The sequence below is a fragment of the Stegodyphus dumicola genome, chromosome 12 (genome assembly GCF_044657685.1).
Source record: "Stegodyphus dumicola isolate Sdum_Otavi_A_Nest chromosome 12, ASM4465768v1".
In the NCBI taxonomy this organism is placed as follows: domain Eukaryota; kingdom Metazoa; phylum Arthropoda; class Arachnida; order Araneae; family Eresidae; genus Stegodyphus; species Stegodyphus dumicola.
Window position 1 is genome coordinate 82091038 of NC_140779.1, and position 21052 is coordinate 82112089.

Here is a 21052-nt window from a genome sequence, read left to right on the forward strand (position 1 = left end):
CAGAAAGGTTATAACACCGTTAGATAAACTATTTTATGTGCAACAAAGAGCCCCAGAATTTAAAATGGGTGATATAGAAAAACTAATAAAAGAAGCAAAAAAGAATACGGAAGTAGCACAAAGAAAACAAAAATTGTATTATGACTTGAAACGACGGGGAGTAACTTATAAAGTAGGGGATGAAGTACTAAAAATTAAGCATTCACTTTCTTCAGCACCAGAAGATAAAACTGCCAAATTTTTTCCACGCTTTGAAGGACCATATGTTATAGAAAAAATAACTCACGCTGTTGTAGTGTTAAAGGCAAGAAATGGTGAAACCTGTTCCGCAAACATTGATCAAATCAAGCCCTACTTCGATCGTAATAAAATGCAAATCTTTTCAGATCTTTTGCAGGATCCGGTACGGCAGACACCGCAGGTACAAGTTCCAGAGGTGGGAAAACGACAGGTACAAGGGCAAGCCAATGAGAGACAGAAGCAAGTGAAAAGAAAATTGCCCCGCGGAAAAACTGAAGGTAAAAAGAAAAAGAAGCCGTTCCACCGTCCAGAAAACAGAGTTCACGAACATCCCCAGAATGAAGAAGGGAGAAGGACGACGTATGTGGAAAAGACCGGGAGAAAGGACGGCAACTATAACCCGGCTGTGAAACGGAAGATTGACTCATCCGACAGAACTCTCCGCAGCAAAAGTCGCCGAACTGCGGAAGGGCCATCAGCGGCGGAGGAAAAAGTACAAGAAAAATTTGAACGGCCAACAACGAGGTCCAAGCAGGATCACGACAGAAGTTTCCCGGTTCCACCAAGACCAGCTGCCTTCAAACGGCCAAGACCACAAGCAGAGCACAAAAGGAAGATGTTCAAGGGTGGCCGTAGTGGTGAAAAACGGAAGCTTCCAGAGGAAAGCACTGAAGGGCGAGCCCGTACAAGAAGGAGGATCAACCAAGCTACGGTCTGCAGCACCTTTAAAGACTGGGCCCAGAAAAGGATGTCTGAATATTACAAAGATAAGTAAAATTTTATGTTACTTTACAAACTTAAGTTAATCTTTCATTCTTACTGCAAGTGGCAGATTTCAAGAAGTTTTACCTCATGCGAGGTCTACCTTTATCGCCAAAAGGGCGAGAAATGAGTTGTGACCGATTTTCTTATTATGTTTTTCAATTACTCGCGCGTAAAACTAAAGTTGATGTATAATAGCGTTGTATAAAGACTTAAATATTGTAAAAAGTTATTGTATAAATTTTATTTAAAACATTCTAACAAGAAAGAAGTTTTAGTCTGAAAGACTTTTTGAAATGTAGTATTATTTCAATGTAGAAAGAATTGGCACTTGCTTTGAAAAGAATAGAAGTTAACAATGTACTACTAATGTATGTTTTCAAATGTGTAAAATTAACGGCATCTTGATATGTTCTTGTATACATGTGAACTGTTATTTTGAATGTTTAGAAATACCGTGATATGGTAAAAGTGAAAGTAATGTTAAAAATTTGTTATTCGTGTGACTGTAAAGATTAAATCATGGTGAATATGTGTTAAAGGTTGAATGATGTAGTTAGGCTCTCTGACGCTACACTTTAGAGTTAGCCACTTTCAGAATAGTACCTCAGGGTCTAGAGTTGAAATTAGGGTGTGTTAAGAGGTCTCGTATGTTGAATTTTAACACGTTAGTGTTTTGATTGTAGGAGGAAGTGTTGAACACATAGACAGAAACACATTCGTGTTTGGTGTTTTTACAACACATGTCAGAGAGCACGGGGAGAGATAATTAAAATAGTCATGAATGAAATAAGAATGTTAAGAAAAGTATATTCTATATGTTATTTGCAATGTCATTCTGTAACATTTCATTAAACTAGTTTTCCTTCCAGATCTCTGGAAGGAACCAGAATTGAATAAAGCTCCTGTTTAGATGCAGTACAGATGAAAAAGAAAAAAGATTGTTGTATATTCCGGGAGCTGCTATTGTAACAAATTTCTTTCTTTTAAAATTTTCTAGTTTCTAGCTAAGTTATGATTGTAAAAGGTTGGCCTCGCGTTAGTTTCTAGAGCTAAAAGTTTTCAACAAGGTCGTTTTAGACCTCAGTTTCAAACTAATTAACTCTGGCGGGAAGTATGTAAGGATCTTAAGTTTTACTAACGTTTATTTTATTTTAAATCTTTACTATCACTTCTTATTTTCTACTTCCGGCTAGAATTATAAGCGTGAAGGAGTTTATGCAAAGTTGTCTGGCGAACGCCAAGTATTTAAGTGTGGCCTTTTTGCCAAGCAGAAGAGAGGAAGCCGTGAGTTCGAAGCAGGCCGCTTACCTTAGAAGTTACGCAGTTGCTACTTTGCCTTCCAGGCCAGAGGTTTTAATCCTCTTGATAAATTAAACGTATTGTAGTGTTCACAGTCTCTGTGCTACATACGCTTCCTGTTATTATAAGGCCAATCTTATTCTAAAGTTAAATTAGAGTTTAGTTTTATTTTGATATCTTTTAAGTTAGACCCCGAGTGGAGGGTCATTGTATTCCGAAGTACGGAAGTCATTGTATATAAAGAAAAAAATAAAGGGTTTTGTATACCCTTCGTCTGTATCCTGTCTACTTACTACAATTAGTGAACATAGCTTTAGTAAGCTCTCTGTTCTAGTAGGTCATTGTATGTTTCCGAAGAAGGTTAGAAGAAATATTGAACCTGATAACTAATATTGCGATTCCCAAAAGCAATCTGTTCGCATGAAGTTATCAGTCCTTTCGCATTATTTATCAGATATCACAGGAATAATAAATTTATCACATCTGGGAAAACAGAAAAATTTCCCGCTTTCCATTAAAGCAATTATTACACATAAAAATTATGCAAATTATTTCCACGCATGGTAATTTAGCTTTACCGCACGTGGTAACTTAGCTTTTGCCAGTTGCTTAAAGCATTTAAGTTTATACCTTTCAGAGGTATAACCTTAAATGCGAGCCATAAGATTAGACACATTTGTTTTTCTACTACTTTGCCTTTGATTCTCTCGTGTGATTGAGTTTGGTTTATGTGATTAAGGCGAAGTCTCGAGGGCTACCTACCTAAGGGAAGAGATGCCTTCGAGGAGGACTTTTTAAGGGAAACTTGTTCGTATACACGTTATACATGGTGAAAATCACTTGATTCTCTGGGTTTGTGCCTTTGGAACAAATAGAAGACTTTTTTTAATTCTGGCCAAATAAATTGTTAACTTGATTATTTGAAAATAATTAAATTAATTTTGCAAAAATTTGTAATTTGAATTTATTTCTTATTTTTTCTTCGTTAACTTACTTTTGTGAGTTCAGAGCTTACGTAGCGCAGGAGGTAATCGTATTTATCTTAAAAGTAAATCTTTAACTAAGATACACACATAAAAGTTATTATTACACACTTAAAACACATAAAAATATTATTGTTACACACGTAGTTTTTTGTTCAACATAAAAACTTGTATTATGCTTCTGTTAAATCAGGAAAACATAAATGATTGAAACTATCTTCAAAGGATGTTCAAAATTGATTTCTAATAGTCTTATACTGTACGTGAATTTCAAAAAGAAGTGTTGATATTATGTAATTTTATTAGAATGCCAGCTTGAGAAGATGTTAAATTTTTAAAAATTTAAATAATATTGAAAAATTCCTTATCCACTTTCCATTTCGTATAAAATGAACGTATTATTTTATATCATTATTTAGGAAAAAAAAAAAGTTTTTTACAATGCAAATTAGGAACCATATACTTTTTTTCTTGATTCTGGTAGCCTATTTATGGAGTAGAATTACCACTTGTTTTACTTGGAGTTTTACATATAAAAAAAGGTTCACCTGCTGTGCAGCTGTATAGTTATTGAGATCATTGAAGTAGATGTTTCCCAGCAAGACAAGCCCTTTCAGATGACTCCCCTTCAATCTCTTCAAGTAAGGCACGGCTTCCAGGGGGCGCTCTTTCTCATACAAGACGAGAGCTAGGTTGAAGAGGGCCGCATCAAAATCTCCTCTCAACTAAAAGAGGGGAAAAAATTCAGATAACAGTCTCCCTTACACGGTAGCCTTGAGTTTTACAAGATTAATTAATCAAGTTTCTTTCTTTTTTTTTTTTTTTTCTTTTTCGCGTTCCTTGTTCTCTACGATCTCTAAGATAGATGCTGTTGTCAAATAGGGAAGCGCACCCCGAAGGGAAGCTTCTGTACTTTTCCCATAGCAGTAACCTGTTTTCTTATTGACTTGAGATTTCATGTAATTTTTTATTTCTTTTCATTTTCTCATCTCAATTAATTTCACGGAACTTCGATTTACGGATTGCTATCACGAAATGATTTAGACTACGCGCCATATTAAATTTCATATTTGAGAATAAAAAAGAATCAGTATATGAAAACTATGCTTCTTTTCTTGGTATATGCATTCGTATATAGTGGTGGACAAATTTAGTTCACAACAGTACCGCGAAGTGTTGCCGCGAATTGATGTTGCTCACAGTTAGATGACGCTTCTGGCATCCTACTTGCATTTGCAAAAGCACATGTGTTATAGGAACTCATGATTATTAAAATCATCTCAGTAGAAAGAAAAAGGCTGATACGTGTACGAATGCTAATTAATATTCTCGCGTAGGCGAGTCTGAATTCGACTAGAAATTCAAATCTAGAAGGCTATTTAATTAAATACTTTAATCTAATCCATTAATGTAAAGTGACCAGACATTTAGACATTGCTTAAGAATGTGCCCCACGAAATGTCCCATATTCTTTAAATATTCCCAAATTTTTTAAATACACTGGACACGAACTTTTTAAATGCAGTTCCAAATGAACATGAGGACAAATATGACGTAATCAGAAATATATTAAAAAGTCAAATAAACGTCCTTTTAGAGTATGTGTGTTAGTCAACTCGCGAGATCTATAAAAAAAACTATTTTTTAAATACTCTTTTTATGTGTACAGAAATAGGTAATGGAGTTGAATTATTTTAAGACTATGAAATGAATCACCTTTTAAACATATTGGCAAATGCAAGCACGTGAAAGAAATGGCTGTTAATCATTAAGAACAGTGCGTATGTGTCAGAAACATTGTGCAGTTCATCAACTTGCTTTTCTGCTGGTGTTCATTATTTAGAACGGTGTGAATGCATCTATTGTATTTGTTTTAATTTCTCAAGGAAAATATTTTGGTTAAGAATTAATTAATAACAAACCAGGAAAGAAGAAATAATTGACAAAAACGATTTATTAAAATACTGCAGTGTTGCAATCACAAAAATACAAAATATCGGTAAAATTAAATAATTGCTTGAGTCTAAAAATCAAATTAAAAGAAATGGAACGATATGCTTTTGGTAATGGAAACAATCATATTTCTTTCAATCTTTATGTTTTTATGTTTTTAATAACTGAAATCCACTTGTCAAGAACAACTGCAGTAACATAACAAATATTTCAATAATCAGTACAATGAAACATCTTGTTGCGACCACCTCTAAAAATGGTAAGTGTCTCTGAGAACTGAATAAACATTGGTATTGAGGATCACCGATATTCATATTCCCTAAAGCAGGGATAGGCAAATACTTTTACCCACGGGTCAAATAGGTTTTTTAGTGAGCAGCACGGGATGGTGTTTGAGTAACGATTTTTTGCGGTATTCCTATTGTTTGTCAGGACGCGAGGGGAGGGGGAATTAAAAAAGAAATACAATTTAGAATAGAATTTTATGTGTTTAATTTCATATTTTTTTAAAGAACTGTATTTTGCGGCGAATGCGCATGCTTTCTAGCACATTTAGTACCCCCAGGTTAAGCTGACCGCCAATATACCAGGTGACCCAAAAGTATGTTAACATTTGCAAATTCAATAATCACTGAATAATGTAGGCAGAGAGGTAAAAACTGACACACATGCTTGAAATGTCATACGTTTTTATTGAAAGCAAGAAAAAGTGCTTAAAATGTCCAACAGATGGCACTTTATAGGTAATAAAAGCAACAATTAGTTTTTAACAAAGACTATATTCGTTATAACAAATTTTCAACATGTCGGCCGTCGTTATCTATGATACCTGTAGACGAGGGATAACGTTGGAAAAAGCACTATACAGCATATCAGTACGTACGGTGAGGAATTGCCTGTCAGGATGTTGTCTTTAACATCCCTAATGAGGTCGACGATAGCGGTAGATTGGCGATTTCAGGTAACTCCACAACCAATAATCACAAGGATTGAGATCTGGGGACCTGAGAGGCCAAGCATGACGGAAGTGGCGGCTCAGCACGCAATCCTCACCAAACGATGTGTGCAACAGATGTTTTACACGTGCAGCATTATGGGGTGGAGCGCCATCTTGCGTAAAAGTCATACCTTCCAACAGGCTTTTATCAGCCAGACTAGGGTAACACCATTCTGTTAAATATCAGCGTCCTCGCACCCGTCACATTAACAGTTTGAATAGCAGAACCATGCATTTCCTCCAAGGGTCCGATCATGATGTGATGTGATAAATCCACATCGCGCCGTGACCAACAGGATAGAAAAGTGACAAATTCATGAAGGGACCGATTCCCTCTCTCACTACGGCTCATTTCATACACGATTCTCATGAGGCATCACTGACATTCTGCTGCTCAGAGCTATAGGTAGTTCTTTTTTACTTCCTTGTACGAAGTAAAAAGGAAGTATTGTAATCGCGAAAAGTTTCAGGCAGTATATTTCAACGAAAATATCCATTTTGACAGGTATCGAATGCAATTTAACAATGTTTCTGCGTGACATCTGTATGTAAGGACAGAATAAAAGACTCTTTCTCTCCAACAAAAATTATAAAACTTCTTTAAAATGAATTCTGAAGAGAATTTTTCGTGGTGTCTGTACGTACGTATGTATCTCGCATAACTCAAAAACGAGTAGCCTCAGAACGTTAAAATTTTGTATATAGGACTGCTATAACATGTAGATGTGCACCTCGAATTTTGGTTGCAATCGGCTCGCACTAAACGTATATAAATATATTTATATATACATCCACTCTGTTACCCGGCTCAGTGATCTCAGTTTCTTTACTCTTATATGTTTGTAAATTGTGCATTTTTTGCTTTAAAAATGATTGAATTATGTTGTTCTTATCTTCCGGTCAAGGTTTTTATGCCTTTAGGAAATCTGCAAGCAATATTTGTAGAATTATCAACAATTTAAAAGCTGTTTAAGTGCGGTTAAGCCTAATTTTTAAATAACATGGCGGATATGTTTGTTTACATTTGAAATAGCTGAATAGTAGATTTGTTGCCAATCTAGAGAGACTAAGATTCGCAACAACAAAAATAACGCCTTCATTTATTATTGCGAAATAAATCATGCTTAATCCTTTCTGAAATATTTTCGAGGAAATACGTGTTTCAGATTTACTTCATAATTTTTAATATAGATATTTTGAGTTTTTATGTATTTTTGCCTTGTCGCGAAGTGAGAACTGAATTAATTGAATGAGAAATACTCAATCGTTTGTGAAAGCTGTTTCTTTTTTGTTTTGTTTGCTTAATTTCTTTTATAGATCGTTCTAGATTTATTATAATAATTGAATAGAACATGTGGCAACGATTAAATAATTCTTCAAATGATATACATTTTGTGCATTCTGAGTTATAATATGAACGAAATATAACGCTTTTAAGTGAACCTAGCGCCAGAGTGTCGCTATAAAAATAGTGAATTTTAAAGAATGCGTTTATTCTATTGTGGTTTATGCAATAGAATATCGACGAAAGAGATTTAATTCAATCCAATAAGTTTAAACGAAATGCAAGAAAAAATGCGTATAATTTAATATTCCGTACAAGGAAGTCGTGTGGTACACACATCAGACTTTTTTAACTTGTCAGTTAAAGGCGAACCACATGAAATAATTCCGGTTTTGTACCTAATTTGAATGTTTCAATTTGAAAGTTTTTATATTTGAATTTGAAAAAAATATTTTGTGTGTTTTTATAAAAAAAAATGTTTAGAATAAACCGAGTGAGAATAAATAAGCAATAAATAAATTCAAGAAACAATTTTTGTTTCAGATAATAACCTCTAATGCCTTTCTGAAGTAGTTCTCCGCTCGAACTGTGTCTCTGTCCTGCATGGCCAGCATCCCCATATTAAAATACGTCCTTTCAGGTTGTCGCCCTTTTTCCAGTAACACCTGCAAGCTATATGGGAATAAAAAAAAAAGCAGCTTCATAAGCAGATGGTTTCGATCATAGGGAATAAGTTATGCTATGAATTTCACGGGTAATAAAGCAATAGCCAATAAAATTAAAGTTATGGCTCACATTACATTATTTGATACAGTGACACTGAGAGAATATACATTTCGCAAATGTCTCTGACAAATATTTGTTTTCAAGCTCATTTTTGTTCAGTCATTTCTAAATGAATATTTGTTTAAAATTATCATAAAATGGGCAAAACGAAACTGAATGTAAAGAAATCTGTTATATTTCAAGGTTTATAATACTTTTGGACACACATGGTAACAAATAAAAGAAACAGATAATTAAAAAAACGCAAAAACGCTTTCAGAGTGAGCAATTTAATATTAAAAGTTAGCAGAGAGTCTATCCATTCTACTATATTTAACTTATTCGAGTATAAATTGCAGAACTTAGTTGAATGAACCTTTATTTGAAATCACTCAATTCCGTTTTTCACGTGATAAATAGGTGTTAGGCAAACTGTATTTGATATCTAATCTTTTTCCAAAATGAAATTTGATATTGCTTTCAGCGAATGAAACAGTAACAGAAGCAGAAACGACAGAGTAATATAGTTGACGCTCATATAATCACTACACGCTATAGAGTTCATTCCGTTATAAAGATCGGTACAAAAGGTCCTACTGTGAAAGCATCCTCGTAAATCCTTTTTACTATAATTATCAACTATTATACCAATCTTTTTTCTCTAGAATATAGAAGACTGTTATATGGAGTGTCATCTGTATTAATAAAACATTTCTATATAAGCGGAAAGACTTAATTCATTTTATTAAAGGCAAGGCTGTAGCTAGGATTAAAGTCATCTTAAGTTGTCAACACCGAGAAACAGTTTCTACGTTAGCGATCTTTTTGTAAGTTAAAAGCCTGTTACATAATAATAATAATAATAATAACAATAAAGTCCGCATATGTACAGTTCGACGTATCAAAACACTATCTGATATCTGGTGCAAACTGCAATGGTAAAATGTGGCTGATTGATCAACCATCGGTACTACATCTACACACAAATTTATATATTTCATCATTTAAACTAAAAATTCGTTTTCTATTTAAATTTCCGATAATTTACATTATGCTAAAAGAAACAGATACATACTCTAAGGAATAAACATTTATGAAGCATTACGCAGAACTTGAATTTTTTCGAAACCAAGGTCATGCCAGTCTTTTAATTATTCGAAACAGTGTTTTTTTGGATGCTTGACGTGTATGACGTTAGTGATATATGTTTCAAACTTAAAAACGTATGATATAATGAGTTTAGAATTATATGCCATTATTTATATTGTTGTTTTTATATATGGAATATTTTCTTCCCCATTAAAATGTTAGAATACGTCTTTAGCCGCGGATGTTTTCACAGAGTTATTAATGTAGATCTGAAGCCGCGACGTTTTCGCGAAATTTTGCTATTCTCCCGTATTTGCAAAGTGAATTTTTCCATTTTCCCTCGATAAAATTGCTTCTCTAATTATAATAATGTAAGGTGATAATAGGAAATGTTTTTGAATATAAATTAAATGCGCAAAACTATTTTAATTACATTAAAAATAGTATTTTCTCATTTGATTACTCCTTGCAACCTGAAATATTAACACAATTAATGAAAGCTATTTGAAAACTCTATGTTTTAACAAAATTTTAGATTTTTCTTCAACAAATATAAATTATTATTAAAAGTGGTTAATAGACTCCAAATTCACTGGAATTCTGTTTTGATATCTCAACAAAAGCAGCCATTTCTATTGCAGAATGATTAAAATAAAAAGGAACGATTGAACTTTCTGTTGTTTTTCAGTCAATTACTGCAAACATCATTGTAGCGGGAATTAACTGTCTATGTAATCTTACCAATATAATTAAAAAAAAATATGTTGCATGAGGAGTTTTATAACTAAATAATTCTGTCAAATGTACTGCTTGCAAATATTTGTAACCCATCAAATTAAATATCATTAGAAGGCGTTATCGCATTTTTCTGTGCGTGCTCTTGTTATGTTAAGTAGTTAGTACATCGTCCAGCTGAAAAATGGAAGATCCATGGTTAAAATCCCATTCGAGGGTATAGATGAATTGTTTTACATTATTCTTCGTCTTCCTGGCTGCCTAAATTTTAAGTGAAATTTTTAGCATAATGGTGTATTAAATTTTGAATAAATAAAATAAGGAATGGTACTGAATTTTGTGGGTTTGCATTATTAAAACACACCATTGGAACGAAACAATTTCTCAGCAGCATTGTCTTACATTATTAAAATATATTTCAGCAGGAATATAATACTCTATAGCCATAATTTTTACCATTAGTGTAGAACAAACGTGCATCATGCAGTACATATCATATTTAATTTCAGTTTTAAATTAAAGCTTGTAAAATACAAGAAGCTAAAATGGAATATAAAAAGTTTAGCTACCGTTCGTGAGCTAATCGTCTTAGGCTTGAGTCTCCAGAATCTTGAGTTAAAATGGCATAATTCAAAAGTGATTTCTGAAAATAGTTATTCGAAAGTCTTAAATAAAAAAGTCATTCGACAAAATAAATTGTTAAAATATACTTTCAGAAAACTAGTGAATGGGAAAAAAAAAAAAAAAAAAAAACTTGTAGAAATTACACTTGATGTTTAATATAAGACTAATTAACGAATCAAGTTCGTTTTATTTGAAATTTTGTATTCAATCAGATGTAAGAAGCAAAATTAGCATTTAATAATTTACTGATTATTATTATTTATTAAGCTAGTTATTGCTATTAAACTGCATAATTAAAGATATTCAGAAAATGTTCCTTTGTTTTTTTCTTTCTTTCTTCCTTTTCTTTTTTCAATTCTTATACTTATTTTATATTTTTATTTATTTTAATTTTAAAACTAAAAACAATTTACAACATTTATAAAAGCTCTTTGTTGGTGCTTTTATCTGCAACTCTCATTAGACATTACTGGATTAAAATCCCAACTGTGCAGTTTTCTGACTAAAATATTAAAAAATGTTATTTTACTTTTCGAATAAAAAAGCTGGTAAACAAGATGCCATTTTCGAAAATCATGTAATTTAAATTTTAAAATTGTTTTTAATGAATTTTCTTTCTTGGCTTAAATGAATTTAATTAAAATAAATAAATTTTATTGTTACGATAATTGAATTTTAAAACTCAGAAGCGAATTCTCAATTCCGAAAATGGAAACAAAGTCGCTGGTGCTGCCATCTATTGAATACAATACTAAATAAAATATGACTCGAGACGAGAAGTTAAAGAGCACTTCCAATCGCAATAAAAAAATAATAAATAAAAAATTGTTTAGAAAATAAAATCGTGGATGAGAAGATAAATATTTTTATAAGAATTAATAACTGATGCATGTAAAGCACATGTGTCAATGCCATATATGAAGTTAGATGGAAATAAATTTAGGTAGAAACAAACCTTAGGATGACAATGATTTTATAGGAAACAAACACAATATCGCAATTTTATATAAAATCAACATCCAACTTAGGGTTGATTTATTGCCTAATTTTATGTTTTAGAGCTAAATTTAGAAATAAAATCCCGTTTTTATCACAGACATAAATTTAATTCCTTTGTTTCATAGATCTTCATAAAATTGAAATCCTGAACTTTTGTACTAAAATTTCATTTTGTAAGAATATTAAAAGAAATTCATCGTTTAAGTCTCTTTTTTCATGGTTAGATTTTGATAATTTAATATCATTTGATTCTTTACAAATTATCAAGATATTGTATCCTATTTAAAGTCTCTACATTAATGAGGTTAATACGTTGGTATTATAACTCTGCTATTCAACTATTTTTAAAGTATGCTCATCTAATAGTAGTCGGAGAGTTCATGAAAACTTTTATTTGTCCGCCCTTAACGAATTATAGCTAAAGTATCAAAGTAAAAAAATCAATTACTTCTCGATAATAATGTTAACAATTTGACGAATTACACTGGAGTGTTGTTAATAGTAGCAGTTAGTCATAAACTGTTAATGGTAACAATTAGTCAAAAGCTTAAACAGCTAGCCGTATCTAGCCTGTATGTTGCAGCGTAGCATTGTGATATATGCTGAGACTTGAGGTTTTATTGTAATTCTATGTAAATAATATATCCATATGGTAAGATCATTGCAAATATTGTGTAGCTTATACAGTAAGACCCCGCTTAACGCTGTTTCGTTTAGCGCTGTTTCGGTTTAGCGCTCTTTTATTTCAACCCGGGGATTCCACGAAATCTTATGCAGCGATAGGTTTCAAATACATATCCGAAAGAGTGTACTTGTATTTCTTGTTTGGTGTGGTATTGTACAGACATATTTTGAAGGGGTAAATGTGGAAGATGTCGAAGAAATAATTCAAGAAGCAGCGGCTAGTCTTTCTAATGATGAGCTCAAGGAATTAACTGAACCAGAAGAAAACAAAAATGTTGACAGCAGTGATTCAGAAGAAGAGCAAAAAGAACTTTCGATGGCGTTTGTAAAAAGGAGTTTGTCTACCATAACTGAAATAATGGATCAATTCATTGAAAATGATCCGAATTTTGACAGGAGCTCAAAAGTAAGGCGTGGTGTTAGAGATGCTCTATCCCTTTATGAAGAACTTTTAAGAGAACAACGCAAAAGAAAAAGGCAAACAACATTAGATGCTTTTGTCACAAAAAGGCAGAACACTGAGAAAGCGGAAGGCTAACTAAATATGACTGACTTAGAATTTTATTTGTTTTTTTTAAGAATATTCGTTTTGTTATTTATATATTTATATTTTGTTTTTATTTTTTCAAGAAATAATAATGTGGTATTAATTTAGGCTTTAAGAAATAAATGTTTGGTTTTATTTTTATTAAAAAAACATACTTTTTAAATTTAATACCTAACCAATTTCCTAGCCATCTTCCCCTAACCCCAATATTTACATGTAAAGATAGCCTCGTTTAGCGCTGTTTCGCATTACGCTCTACTTTGATGGAACGTATCCTCCGCGTTAAGCGGGGTCTTACTCTACTTATATAATTTACGTGTTATTGCGAATTCAGTGTGAAAATGTTTAACATTGTTGTGAAGAATATTTGTGAAATATTTTGTTGGGCCAACGTCTAGGGCGGGCCGACTGTGCGGCCAGTAGGTACTGTAGTGCGGCGGAGCAATACCTGTAAAATCACCAACAAAGTTCTGGTGCTCTTCACTTTTCTCTGTCCCTCCCCGGCATTGCATTGTTACAATTAACAAAATCAAATTTTTTTCAAACAAAATTCTATTTAAAAAGTATTATATTTTAAGTATTAAAAAGTATTTACCAGTTTCGAGCTAAAAACGGGAATCAGTGCTGCCTGTGATGAATAATATCTCTTGAAAACAGAACTAGAGCTAATTATCAGATCGGCACGGCGACCTTTTACTTCATTAGGCAAAAGTTGAAGTTAACATTATTTTCTTTCTCGTTCTTTTAACTAATCCCAGCAAATATGTGTGATATTAATTAAAGGGAAAGTAGGACAATGCTTAATTAAAATTTACTTTTAAAAGTAACTAGCATTAGTAAAACTTAAAATAATTACTAGTCATTATTTTAGTAAAACTTAACATTATATTAACTTAGTAATCATTAGCAAAACTTATAATAGTTGTCACATTCTATAAATAGAACACTTGAGAGCTATTTCGTTTGTAAATTTTGTCTTCACAGAAGAATTTCTAAAGAAGAATATAGTGCATTCACGTTGCTTCAAAATAAATAGCGATCATTCAGTAGCAGTAAGATAACGATCTGGTCATGCTGATATTGAATTTACGTCAATGTTGATGTTTTCACCAATGCGGAAGAAAAATTTCATAGGTACTCAATTGCATTACAAAGAAACTGTTTACCATTTTAAAAAAAGCTTCCATAAACGCAATTTACGTGGAGGCTAGCGCTTACCGATATTTCTAACGTTACGTATGCGTAAGCATCTTTGATTTTACGAACTTACAGCTATCTTATACTATATTTTTGTATCTCACTTAATAACACATGCATTGTAATCACTCAAAGTAAGATCTACATAAGCCAAAATTTGAATACTAACTTCGTGTTCTGGATCCAGCTTCAGAGCTTGATCAAACCGAGCCAATGCTTGCAGTGATTTTCCTTGTTCTAAAAGCAACACTCCGATCTATGCAAATCAAGAAAAACATTCAATGCCTTCGAAATTAGAAATTAAGCCTAAAATATACCGAACCGTCCACAAATGTACTTACATTATAGAATATATCCGGATTCATACGGTCGTGCTTCAGTGCTTCTTTATACATATTATAGGCCTCTTCAGATCTAGAATAAAAAATGTCGTATTTTACTCAAAATGCATTAAAAAAAACCTTAAAGGGTTTAGATTTTAACGATAGCCCAAAAGGATATTTTAAGGTTTTTTACGCTAAGCTCGTAATATACAGTCTGCTGTTGCACTCACTCTTACTAACCCATTTCTTTTTTTGTCTTTTTAGCTTTATTTCTAAACAATATTTACTTCTCACTTACAACAGCAAAATTACAAAACTTTTAAAAGCACCATAGCAGCATATATTTAGAATTCAAGATGCAGGGTTAAGTGTTGGCCTGCAGTTTTCTATTTTATAGCCCAAAAGGGCAATTTGCCCAGAAGCGCTATTAATTTCGTTTTGGAATTTTACGTCTTTCACTATAAAACGGCGTTTCACTTTTCAGATTGTTGCCACCAAATATTAAAGCTCTGCATTATATTTAAAGAAATTAAATAATGAAGAAGCTGCATGAATGTCTACATGTTTCTCGTGTTGTGAAAAACAACGGTACCTAGAGACATCAAATTTTGAATAACATAGTCCTCCACTCGAATATGGGCATCTGGATGTCCAAATTTAGAATTCATTTTATTACCTTTGTTTTATTATCTGTTTCATATTTTGTAAAACTAAAATTATTTTTTAATAACATATTATCTATTTCATATTTTGTAAAACTAAAACTAATTTTTTATTAACAAACTCAACGACTTCAAAGCGAGGAATGGCAACATTGTAAGGGGGAAAAGTTATCTCCAGGGCGCTAGACTGTGAATCGGAAATTCTAAAGATATTCTGTTTTTTAAATATTTTATGATATTGCTGTTGAATGGAATTTTAGAGCTTATGTGCCAAGAACATGACATTTAGTAAATAAAGGTAACACACAGAGTGTTAAAAAAACGCCCCTTTGGGCGTAATATAAAATCTGAAAGCTTTCAGATTTTTTTTAAACATAATCTTTTTTTTTTTTTTCAGTATTTTCTCAGTTCACATCAATGTTCAGTTCTGTGAGTAAGGTGGCTAACAGAACGTGGAGGTGAACAGAGAAGGTGGCAAATACTTTTTTTTATCTTCTATTATTAACGTATTTCGTAATAACTTTATTTATTAAATATGATGTTGTTTGCAATTACGACACATAAAATTCAATTCAACATCAAAATCACAAAAAACAAAAATAAAATGTTTTATTCCTTATAGTGTTGCCGCTGATTTCAAATCGTTGGGTTCGTTAATTAAAAATTCATTCAAGTTTTACAAAATAGGAAATATAAAATTTGAAATTCAAAATTTGAGCTTCATACTCGTGTAGCGGGCAACGTTAATCAAATTTAATGGCATTACGTATCTTTGCTTTTTCACGGTGCGAAAAACATACATACATTCTTGCAGATTCTTTATTGTTTAATTTCTTTAAGTATAATGTAGGGCGATAATATTTGGAGGCAACAATTTGAAGATTGATTTAACACTTTTAGTCATTCGACGCAAAATGCCGTTTTGAGACTAATATCCTTTCTGAGCTAACGCCCGTTTGGACTTAAGAAAAAGCTTTGCAAGCTTACTAAAGAGAACTGAACATTGAGCCTATTTCTTTGGGGAAATTTAATTCAAATTGTAAATTATTTTTAAAATTAAAAAAATTTATTTCCTAAAAGGATTTTCACAATTTTCTTATTTTATATGCAACTGTGTGTATTTGAGCAAATGTGATGATTTGAGGGGGGTGGAATAGTTTTAAACGTAATTATTCAAAGATAGAACAGATCAAATATCATTTACATATAATTAAAACAAATATTCCTAGCTCCACCAAGTCATATCATTCTTACTCGAAAATATCCTTATTTATTCATAGATAAATCATTCAGTACACAGAATTTATGTATACCTGTTTAACTTCAGAAGGACGCTTGCTCTTTGTATGTAGGCATCTACATAGTCAGTTTTCATACTGATGGCTTCCCGGTACAACTGAAAAAGAGTATAAGATGCAATAATTCCACAAACACACTAACTGAATCGTTAATGCCTGTTAGATGAATAAATACAGAAATTATTGCAATTAATAGAGCTTTTTAATGTAAATAAAAATATTTCTTATATAGGAATACCGAAATAAGTATTTTATGGAAAGAATAACGTTTAGTTTATTTTCATAGCTGCGAAATATTTCCTGTTACTCGAAATAAGACTTCGTTAATTTCTTTATTAGATTTTACTACAGTCTTGCTACTACTGAGAAATATCAAAATAATATTAAAAAACATACTGAGTCATTTCTTCGCACAGATGAATAATGTTTAAGATGTTTTCCTCAATGTTACCACGTGCTTTCACAGTGTAATTGAAAAACCAATTTTCGTGGTGTCATCTGGAGGTCCAGTGTAATAATCCAGGCTTCGTCATTGAACTTTTTTCATATCTCCTGTTAAAAAAACGCCTAATGCCTCTATAAATGGCGCTCGAACTAAAAGGTGGTGGATGATAATTCGTCATCTCCAGAATTTGGCGATTGGGTGCCTTCCTCTTCAACTATCCTTTATAAAGCAGGGGCATATAATGTATGCCCCTACTTTTTAACAGGGCATTCCACATTTTTCATCTCCTGCTTCAAAAGAACGTAATGGCTCTACAAATGAAATACTGTCACAGTTTCAAAAATACATTTAAGACATCGCATGGATGGCAATAATTCATCTACTTCCAATACCACAGCATTTCATGTTCCTGTTGATGATAGAAATCCATGGGAACAATTTAACGAGGATAAAGGTATATGAAGAATGGTATTTGTTATATCTAGAAAATATATATTATACCAACATACATATTTAACAAATATTGTTGAATTTTAACCTATATAAAATGAGTATGGACAAAATGTAGCAGTTTTGTAGCAGACATTTGCTTTTAAAACATTATTGACGGTAGTTTCATATTTTCTGACTTGGATGCTCAAGCTCAGAATGTATACTTCCTATAAGATCAAAATGTTGATACTAGTCATTATGAAATCGAACGTAGTAAACAGTAAGAACAGAAACTCATTTTATTCAACTTAGAAACAGTTTGTGGAGCGACATGTGTGGAGGTTTGGAGGGGGGGGGAAGTCCTTTATCCTAAGATGTTATTGACAATTGTTATTACTACCTTTCACGTTATTTAAGCCATGCTTTAAAAAGTATTAAACAATTCACTTTAATAAATTTTCCAATATCACTTTTATACTTAAGTGCCCACCAGCGGCCGAGCGGTAAAGTCGCTGAACACTGGTAGTTCGGTCCGAGGTTCGAATCCCGCGAACGGGCTGGCTGCATGGGCGTTTTCGTGGTTTTCCCCATGTGTAACGTGTATACGAGCCAGTTTCCCTTAGAAAGTCCTCCACGAAAGGCACCCCTCCCTTTAGGCAGATAGCCCTCGAGGCTTTGCCATATCACACACACACACACATACACTTTATACTTAAGAATTAGAAGCGCTATGCTTAGGAACATAACTTAACAGATGAAAAGATTTCTAAACTTACGTTTTTAATAGACCAATAAATATTCATTAGGTTTAAGAAATTATTTTTCATTAGAAAATGTATAACGTTCTCCGCTATTTAAGATACTCCTTGTTTACCCCTCTAGTAATTCAAAATAATGTATAATGTAAATTATTTTCAAACAAATTACAAACTAATCAGTACTAATAAATTTAAAACTTAACTTTCTCAAGAAATTTTTAATTCAGAAAAATTAATTTATTGTGACCTTTTTTATATGAACGAAAGATTTTTCAAATTTTTCAATTACGACATTTTAAAATGTTAAAATCAATTTAACGTACTATCAAGATAAAGATTTAGATCCGATATTTTACAAAAAACGTTCTTTATCCCAATGACGTTTAGAATGAAACTTCATCAAGACAAAGCAACAAATCATGTTTCGGAAAGCACCACTGCATTCCTTGAAAAAATGAAGAATGACACAGCTATTGCATATATATTATTTTCAAAGTATTCCTGCAAAGTTCTCTGACGTTTCACCCACGGATTATGCTGCCTTTGGAATCTTGCGAAGAGCTCTTTATAAGTGCGAACCTAGCTACTCCTGATAGACTCTGAAAGTAATGGAAGAGGAGTAGAAATCAGTAGCCCAGGAAATTTTACGAAAAGATGTTCCATCATGGAAACCATGAAGCAGAATAATAGTCCAGATAAAAAAGGCTATAAAATCTAGCGTTTAAAAATCTACTCTTTTTTTTTTTTAAATTAATTAAGCGGCATTGAATTCGTTCTAAAAGTGTGTAAAACATTCTTTGTAGTTTATGTCGTTTTTGATTTCTTTCTCATTGAATTGTTATTATTATTAAGGAATATTAGCATTAAAACATCCTCTGCAGTTTATGTCTTTTTTGATTTCTTTCTCATTGAATTGTTATTATTATTAAGGAATATTAGCATTAATTATTGATATAAATCAATCGTTTAGTTTACATGAATTATTTCATACTTTTGCATCGTTTCTAAAATATTACTTTTAGATTTTAAGAAAAAATCTGAAAAAACATCAGAAAAGAATTTTAAGTGTCAAACAAAATTCTAAAGTAATATTTTAAAGAAACATGCTACCTCTTGGGCTTCTTCGAGCCTGGAATGATTTCTGGAGAGAAGATTTCCCAAATTAAGGAACAGATCCATATGTCGGGGAACAATATGTGCTTGATATCTCTCTCCTGGACGCTTCTTGGGCAGAAGGTTCTTCGCCTGGAATAATAGAAGAACGAGAATTATCCAGTGTGATATTATTAACAATTCTTAATTAATTTATAAATTTTTATTGACCTCAAGTACTACTGTTAATGATATTACCACGTCTTCTATGCAAAGCAGGAGTATATTTGCATTTCTGCATTCGAGATAATGAAGCGATTTATATATATATATATTCAAATTAGCTTCCTATTAAAATTAATCTAATCCTATTAAAACACACACGGGAATTATAACGGTCTTCTCATTCACTGAAGCCTTAATATAATGCCTATTTTGAATTTTCACATAGAGAGACTCTCTGATCATTTTGGATTGCTTGAATTCTCTAAACGCATGCACTCCATAAAACCATTGTGACTAATATGGATGATAAAGTTACAAACCTTGAAGAGTTTATTTTAGTTAATATTTTCTTATGATTTAGATCTGCACTGTGACTTCTCCTTTTCGTAAGCTTTCATCAGAAGGAAAATGAGTTATGACTATTTAAAGCAGAGTTCTTTAAAGTTTTAGATATAGAACTTTTGGAAGCAGCGACGTTCGCAGTTATACTATCTCTCGCACAGCCTGCTAAGTTAGTATTCTGGAATTCGCAATTTTTTTAGCCGAAGTTAGAGCGCGCAGTTATAAATTTGAGCCAATGCTTAGTTAGGCCATTTATAATATATTCTCTGGCTTTACAAGTTCATTTAAATTTATAAACTCAAGTTTCTGTTTTCTACTACCCACAACTGGCGCAGTTAAATTTGTACACACAAGCTGTGTATTTTATTAAGTTCAGGATTTTGTAGTACTTTCACAGATGGACCGATAACTGGCTTGCCAATCTAAGTAGGGTTTAAATCTAAGTAGATCTAAGTTAATCAATTTAAGTAGATTCTAAGTTGGACTTACACAGTATAGTACCCTACAGCCTGATAAATAAAGTTGTTGTGGCATCAATTTCTGATCAATGAAACGAGCGTTTCTTTCTTAGCTCAATTATCTCAATGCGCGGGTTGGTAGAAAAATCCTTTAACACTGTATGCAGCTCGAAACTATTACGCTATTTTGAATGATGTTACTTTATACTACACAGAGACTTAGTCTCTAAAAACCAATTCGATTATTGCTAATATCACACACGTCACATAAAGTTTTCGCTAACAATTTGTATAGAGGAGTAATATGTCTTAAATCCCATTTCCGCATACTAAAACTGTAGTACGGAAGTGAAGTCCAAGGTTTTGATCACAATACATTGAAGACAAATTAGCCACCAAGATGTTAAGTAATGGTTATCAACGGAATGAGCACCCTGTATGTGGTGGTATATGCGATCCTTAAGGCATTTCAAGCGTGTTTCAACATTTTTTGTTTAAGAGAGAAGACAAAAATAAATGACATTTGATCCGAACTTAATAATTTCTCGTTTTTATTCTAACATTCTTAAGTAACAGATTTTCCAAAACTGTTTGTAAAATGGATTTAAGATGGATTCAAAAGGGATTTTTTTCGTGACCTCTATACGTACGCACGTATGTGTGTATCTCACATACCACAAAAACGATTAGCCGTAGAACGTTGAAATTCTGCATATGGGAGTGTCACAACAACTAGGGGGTTGTGCAACTATACCCACCCCCTTACTGGCTTAAAATTCCTCCAAACGAAAGATATCAGAGTAAAAACCTGAGTTCAGACTGAAAGAATGAGATGAGGAAGACATATCCTTAATA

The 21052-nt window shown here is 32.4% G+C and overlaps 1 protein-coding gene and 1 long non-coding RNA gene across 3 annotated transcripts in view; one reads left to right on the forward strand and one right to left on the reverse strand.

Annotated features, from left to right (window-relative positions):
* The window catches only part of LOC146993703 (uncharacterized), a 371536-nt gene that overhangs the window by 141794 nt on the left and 208690 nt on the right, over nt 1-21052 (forward strand). The window lies entirely within an intron of this gene.
* The window catches only part of LOC118186875 (protein O-mannosyl-transferase Tmtc3-like), a 512127-nt gene that overhangs the window by 7456 nt on the left and 483619 nt on the right, over nt 1-21052 (reverse strand). For both annotated transcript variants that reach the window (XM_035357048.2, XM_085806651.1), the window contains 7 exons: nt 19191-19325; nt 16461-16543; nt 14504-14576; nt 14332-14418; nt 10681-10754; nt 8074-8194; nt 3836-4012 (listed from right to left, as the gene is read on the reverse strand). In XM_035357048.2, the coding sequence (XP_035212939.2) occupies nt 3836-4012; nt 8074-8194; nt 10681-10754; nt 14332-14418; nt 14504-14576; nt 16461-16543; nt 19191-19325 (750 nt within the window). The remainder of the gene's footprint in view (nt 1-3835; nt 4013-8073; nt 8195-10680; nt 10755-14331; nt 14419-14503; nt 14577-16460; nt 16544-19190; nt 19326-21052) is intronic.